This window comes from Ailuropoda melanoleuca, chromosome 8 (genome assembly GCF_002007445.2).
Source record: "Ailuropoda melanoleuca isolate Jingjing chromosome 8, ASM200744v2, whole genome shotgun sequence".
Taxonomy (NCBI): Eukaryota; Metazoa; Chordata; class Mammalia; order Carnivora; family Ursidae; genus Ailuropoda; species Ailuropoda melanoleuca.
The window spans coordinates 68,505,206-68,512,568 of record NC_048225.1 but is presented as its reverse complement, the minus strand read 5'-3'; the positions used below and the strand labels follow the sequence as shown (position 1 = coordinate 68,512,568).

General features: G+C 39.6%; 1 protein-coding gene across 7 annotated transcripts in view; it reads right to left on the bottom strand.

Annotated features, from left to right (window-relative positions):
- AKT3 (AKT serine/threonine kinase 3) overlaps positions 1-7,363 on the bottom strand; it is a 298,656-nt gene that overhangs the window by 166,056 nt on the left and 125,237 nt on the right. For 5 of the 7 annotated variants that reach the window (XM_034666651.1, XM_034666653.1, XM_019798522.2 and 2 more), the window contains exon 2: positions 6,759-6,884. The exons of 1 other annotated variant lie outside the window; for it this stretch is intronic. In XM_034666651.1, the coding sequence (XP_034522542.1) occupies positions 6,759-6,884 (126 nt within the window). Of the gene's footprint in view, positions 1-6,758; positions 6,886-7,363 lie in introns of those variants that run through there. One more of the 7 variants, XM_034666655.1, reaches the window with a different exon arrangement.

Here is a 7,363-nt window from a genome sequence, read left to right as displayed (position 1 = left end):
GGAACACAAGCAGGGGGAGTGGGAGAGGAAGAAGCAGGCTCATAGCAGAGGAGCCTGACGTGGGGCTCGATTCCAGAATGCCGGGATCACACCCTGAGCCGAAGGCAGACGCTTAACCGCTGTGCCACCCAGGCGCCCCTATATGATCAATTTTTAAGTAAAGCATCTATTCCACCATACATTGAGATGCTGCTATTACCAGACGTAACTTTCTGTTTGCCTAAAAATCTGATCACATTTGGGGTGCGGGGCGGGGAGAAGCAACAAATCTCTGAACAGTCAAGTACATAAAATCATTTAAAAATCACTGAAAACAAAAACAAGGTTAAGAACTTTATATGTAACTCAACCTAACAGAATGTAGCAATGTCTGTCAAAAAGAAAATGTACGGAACATTACAGAGTAATGGAAGAAAAAAGGAGTACCGAAAATATATAGAGTATAAACACAGTTACGATTTGGGCAAGTGTTTAATTGTTGGTACATAATACATTAAAAAAAAGGGGCACCTGGGTGGCTCAGTCAGTTAAGTATCCAACTCTTGATTTCAGCTCAGATGATGACCTCAGGGTCATGGGACTGAACCCCGATTAGGACTCCATGCTCAGCAGAGTCTGCTTGGGATTCTTTCTCTCTCCCTCCGCCCACACGTGTTCTCTCTCCCTCTAAATAAAATCTTTAAAAAAAACACACACGCACACACATTAAAAAAAAAATTCATCTTTCTTTTGTGGAAAAGGGAGAAATTTGGGATTTTTCTGAGTGAGGAAATGATACCTGCAGAAGAACTTTTCTTTGGAAGATGAATCTATCCTATACATTGCTTTCAAATTCCAGAGAGGAGGAAATGTAAAGGCAAGACATCAATTAGGAGACTATCAAAATAGTCCAGGCAGGAACTGATGAAGACCTGAACCAGGATGGTAGTCGTGAGTTTGCACAGTAATACCTCGCCGACCGACAGACTCATAGAGGGAAAAGCATGGTTTGCCTGCGGATACACCCCTTCTATTATAACCAGGTAGGTTCTTTTTTTTTTTTTTAATCAAATACTAATTTGGACACCTAATGCTTAAAAGCCTCCAATGGTTTCCAACTGGTTTCTATTAAAAACATCAGACCGGTATTCAAGACCTTTTATGATCGGATTACAATGTATCTAATCTTGTTTTTTCCCCAACATAAATTCTCTATCTACCTAGGATATTGCCTATTCTATTCAAAAAATTAGCTGCTCATTAATTCCAGACTTCATACACTTGCCTATGTTGTTAACCTCACTGTGAATGTCCTCCTTCTTCCAAAATCTTAAATACCACCCATCCTTCAGAGCTCCTGTTAAAATTCTCCCCCAGTCACCCTAGCTTACCTTCACCTATTCTCTCAACTTCTGCAGCCATTTATTTTCTATAAAATTCATTCTGGCAACTGGTCTCCTCTCTTCTCCCATCGCTGTGTGTTCTTTGTGTATGTCTTCCAGAGTCAATGACAAATTCCTACATTCAGACACTGTATCTTATACTCCTTTTAGTGTCTAGAATGGTTCTAATAATCGATAAACCCTTTAAAAGTGAGCTATTCTGATCTCTTGTAATCGTTCTATATTTACATAGTATAGAGTTATTCTAGATTTATAGGGCTGTTATTCTAGGTTGTATTATACTTTATATAAGACTAAAAATCAAGCCACAAGCAATTTCTCTATCCCCATGAGCAGCTACAGTGGAACCATTAGTAGAAACCAAGTGAGGGGCGCCTGGGTGGCTCAGTCGTTAAGCATCTGCCTTCGGCTCAGGACGTGATCCCAGAGTCCTGGGATCGAGCCCCACATCAGGCTCCCTACTGGGAGCCTGCTTCTTCCTCTCCCACTCCCCCTGCTTGTGTTCCCTCTCTCGCTGGCTATCTCTCTCTCTGACAAATAAATAAATAAAATCTTAAAAAAAAAAAAAAAACCAAGTGATTTTTCTCCATATTTAAAATCTCTGTGTCTAATATTTATTCGGAGGTAAAGGGTTTTTTTTTTTTTTTGGTAGGTTTAAGCCCCCAAATTTCCTTACTTTCTTACAAAGAGAAGAAAAAAAATAGGTTGGTACTTAAACATTTCATTTCACTTTTAAAATTTGCCTAAGAAATGCAGACTGACCTATTTTTTGAAAAAAGGAAAGGTTTCGGAGAAGAAAGAGATACCGTCAGAGTGGGCCAAAATTTGCAACACGGAGTCAGGTAGAATTCTAGGAGGCGCTGCTAGGGACCCAGGCCGGCCCCTCTCCCACGCCCCCACTGAGAGTAAAACAAGTAGTTCAAAAGTAGGATGAGCCCCGAGATCTATGGACAGATGTTCAAATTCTCCGCTGAGGAACTGTTTTACTTTGGAGTTGGGCTGGTCACTGTTAACATGTCTGAGACCATGACTCCTGGGTTGACCAGCTATTGCGCTCGAGGCACGTGTGAGCGCAGCTTTGCGTCAGTGCTGGTGTAGACGTACCCTGTACTACCTTTCAGTCACAATGAGATGTTTCCTGTGCAAAGATCATCTCAGTCTATAATGAGCAACTGACCAACCATAATTCTGATTCGAGACGCACTGTGCTTGAAAACAATCACTACTTTACTTACATGTCCACAGCGCTATCGTTAGAAGGTACCCTCACCTACAGTTCATATTTGATCCACCCAAAGAAAGATGAAGATCAAATATTTGTATCCACATTTCAGGGGGCTTGGAGAGTTTACATTCTGCATGCCAAAAGATACCTAGCAGTTTAAAGTAATGGAACTCTGACCCCAAATCAGATCTTTAATCTAGGGAAAACAGCACCAAATGGGGGCGGGAGAGAGAAGTAAAATGTAAACGACAGGACAGAAATCTGAATTCTAACCCTGATACTTGGCTAACACTACCTAGTAAAGCAACCTTAAACAGATCACTAAATTTCTAAAGGCCTCCTTTTTCTCATCTAAAACAGGAAAAATCTGGACTAGATGTTTGCAGACATTCATTCAAAAATGGTTATTAAGCCCTAATACGTAGGCACTAGGAGATTTAAGATAAATAACAGTAGGCTCTTTACCCTAAAATAACTCGCAGATTGGTAGAGGAGACATAACACATGAACGAATAACCCCCCAAAATGTGATAACAACAAAAGAGAACAGCTTTGTGAAGGGCAGGGAGGACTGATTTAGCAAGGACTGAGCCTGGGAATTGAAATCTGAATTAAATCTTAAAGGATGAAAAGAAAAATCATCCAGACAAATAGAGGACAGAAGGCCAGTCCAATGAGAGGGAACAACATAAACAAAGTCTCAGAGCAGAACAGCCAAGGAGTTTGCCGAAACGTGACCGGCTGGCAGAAGACACAGGAGGCCAGAGTTGAAAGCAAAGGTCAGACTGAGGAGATGCCCGCAGGACACCCTGAGGAAGCTGGACTTCCTCCAGCAGGCAGTGAGGATCCAGGGCAAGGTGCACAGTGGAACGGCACAAGTTAAGTCAGAACTTAACTGTACAAGGGTCACTGTGACAGTCACAAGAAGTAAGAGTGCATGTGGTAGAACCTAGAGGCAGGGCGTCCAGTTAAGAATCTCTAAGAGAGATGGTGAGTCCTTGCTCTAGGGTGATTATAGGAAAAGATGGACAGAAGTTCAAAAAATAAGAAGCCAAATCAGTAGAAACAAATGAACTGGGAATGGGGTGGCGATGTGGGGGAGGACGAAAGGCATGGAATATGTCCAGGCTTCTGCTCAAGATAGAACTAACATGCCCAATACAGGTGGGAGAATTGACAAGATTATCTTGAATTCCACTTAGGACAGGTTGAGGCCCAGAAATACCCGGGGAGAGATTTCCAGCAGCCAACTGAATACAGGACCCTAGTGCTCAGGAGAGAGACCTGCCCTGAAGATACGTCTTGTGGGAATATGCTGCCCATAGGTGGGAACTGAAACCTTCCAAGTGAACATGACCTCCCCCCCACCCCACCAGGGAGAGGATACAAAATGAGAAGCGTCCCTGGCTAGAACCCACTGAGATACCACAAGCCACACAACAGGCAAAGGAAGAACAGCAGGAGAGAGAGACATCCCAGAACACAACGGGAGAGGTCATGCCGAGAGAGAAGCAGGGACCAACGGCATGAAACACAGCCCGAGGTGTCAACCCAGGAAAAGAACAACTGAAAAATGTCTGCTCGTCTGAGCAGATAAGTGGTCACTGGAGAACTTACGGAGATTGGTTTCAACCAAGTGACTGAGAGAGAAAGCAAGACGGCAGTGGATTAAGAAAGTGAAACAAGGAGCATACACCATCCTTTGGGGAACTTTAGATCAGAAAGGAAGGAATGTGAAATTTTAGTGAAAATTGGAAAGAACCTGCCGGTTCTCCTGCTTCCCTTTTTCAGATAGATAAAAAGCCTATTTTGGTCAAATTCCAGTAAAACCCATATATATTAAATTTGAAGTAACATTTTTAATTATCAGGAAAACAGGGGACTCACATAGCTCTCAGTGGAATATATGTATGTAACGTTTCCCAACATACCTTAGAAATACCTGGTAAAATCATCTCTTTTTTCCATATACTCAGGGGGCCAGGGCCAGAGGGAAACTGTTGGCCAAGTAACCCTCCACCCCAACTCTTCCTTCTCTTAATGTCTCATAAAAAACATTCTTTGTCCCCCTCAGCCTGGAATATCCTTCTCCCCTACTTTACTTAACTCTTCACTCCTCAAGGGCCAGCTCAAACTGCCCCTCACAGAACCACAGCACGTAGGAGACAAAAGGGCCTTGAAGTTCGTTACATCCAGGTGTTCCCACAATGCTTAGCACTTCAGAGAATGACCCATCCATGGTCATACTCATGCCCTGTGGCAAAGCTGAACTTGGAACGACTTCTTCAACCAAAGTCCATTTCACTACTCATCATTTCTGCACGTCAGTTTAAGATCATGTTTTAAGTCAAGTTTTAAGAACCATCAGTCTTCAACAGTTTATTTGGTCTAAGACCCATGTCAGTACACTTCTAAAAACGGAGGAGCTGGTCTATAAGATCACTTGTTCGTTTGAGTCAATTATCTACAACCACTTGATTATACAAGTAAAGATTACAGATGCGACTAATATTTATTTCGTGGATAGGCTGACTGTCAGTCACTAAATCGGATCTCTCCCCGAGAGTGCAGCATTCACTCCAGCCTCTGCCAGTGGAAGTGTTGGAGCAGATGTTGGCAGACTGTGACATACAGTATGTCTTTAAAACTTGTTGGGGTGTGAAATTTCATAAGGTCAAAAAATGCTGCATTTTGATCAGCAGATACAGGAGTTCTGTACTTTAACAAATTATTTCAGACAAACCAATACCATTTGCTAGTAAAATAGAGAAACCAAGAAACTGTACTGGAGATAATGTGTGCTGTTAGTGTTTTAAAAGCCAATTTCTATCCCTTTCAAGCAAATGTTCACCCAAAAGATCTCTAGAATGAAAATGTGCTCTTAAGTCATTACAAAATATAAGATATTATTTCAACTGACAACAGGATTTTAAAAATCATTTTCTACTAAAAGAAAGCCATAAATATCTAATAAGCATTCTGGTGGGAGGGGGATGGTTTCCTTAACTAATACATACATATAAACAGTGTTCTCACTTCTTAAAAAATGAAATCCCTACATAAGAATCCATTCATAGAAACAGAGAGGTGTCTGGGTTGGTTGGTTGGTTTTTAAAGTTAGTATTCTTGTCACTCAACTGATTTCACAAACCCTTTGGTTTATTGCTTTATCTCTTTCTTAAAAAAAAAAATTAAAAGATAATACCCATAAAGAAGGCTGGGGCCCTATTCAATTTTAAAATGACTTTTATAACATCCAAGGACTTTTGTTATCTTGCATTTTTCATTGCTCCTATTTGATGATATTCTTCCTTTAATTTTTTTGTTTCAATCTTTACCTCCAATCTGTTTCAGATGTAGCTGACAGAAAGCAACATACAACCAAAATCAAAATTAAGAATGCTGTCTGACTAAAGACTTGATCTCAGTGGTATAGACTTTAGCTCTTATGCAAGTTTATTTTAACCTAACGTAACTTTTTCAAATGCTTTATTTCTCAATTAACACCGAACAACCCTTTCGTTGACTCATCAGTAGTACAACAAGCCTGAAGAGCCTGGTCATATCATAGCAATGATAACTTTTGCCAGAATCACCAACAGCAGCATCCTTCAGTGTATTCTGGGCAATGGTCAAGAAAATATATAATTCCTAAATAAATTTTCATTACAAACATTTTCCTTAGATACTTGTAAGGAAGAAAAATTTAACTTCAAACACAAAATCTCCCCAGAAAATTTCTGAAGTAAATCACTTGTTTCTCATCCTATGATCAATGAAAAGAGTAAAGATCATGACAGGAAACTGATTAGAAATGTACCAGGTCCTGCAACAATCTTGACAACCAAGTTCACTTAGCAATTGAGTTCAAAGGTCCCTGTTTACATTTAATAAAGAAAAACTGGAGTAGATAGAGAACTGTATTTATCACATTTAATTTCTATATTCAACTATATTGTATTATTGAAGACCATATATCATCAATAATCCCTACGGTAAGGAATTGAAATTGTATCAAAACTGGAAATTTCCCTGCACTAAATACAAACCTCAACTTTTTCATAGGCTTCTCCTATATCATAAGATCTCTGACACATGAGGTCATACAAATCAATAAATACAAGGTGAATCAACAATTATAATGAACTTACTTGCCACTGAAAAGTTGTTGAGGGGATAAGGTAAATCCACATCTTGAGGTTTCTCTTTATATCCTATGAATGAGCCATCTGTCTTCAAAAGGAAATATCTTGGCCTCCAGTTTTTTATATATTCTCCTACATGAGGAAAGCATGCATGTTAATGCTGGGGAAAAAAATGAACAGCAGCTTCTATGTGAAAAATAAATTATGGTACAATATATGTCCCACAACACTGGCCTCCAAAAATTTAGTTAGGCAATTTTCTTTTAACTTAGCTTACAAAAGAAAATACATAAGCCTGCAATTAAGATTCAATAAAAACTCAAACATGTTTTGTTTTTAATGATTTCACACTTTGATAATTCATTTGCACCATTATTTCTTCAGAGAATCATTCATCTGAGTACACATTTTGTTCAGTTTTTCATTTTATCAGATGGTTGTTAGAGCATATTTCAACCATTTTAAAAAGCCTTGGTAAATCATCCACACACAGTATCAAGGAATTTCGATGAAAAACACTTATCATAAGGAGGAACATGAAATAGATGTTTATCTTCCATGTACTACTGACTAATTGTGTCATTTTTTAAGAAGAAAGGGGGGGAAAGTCT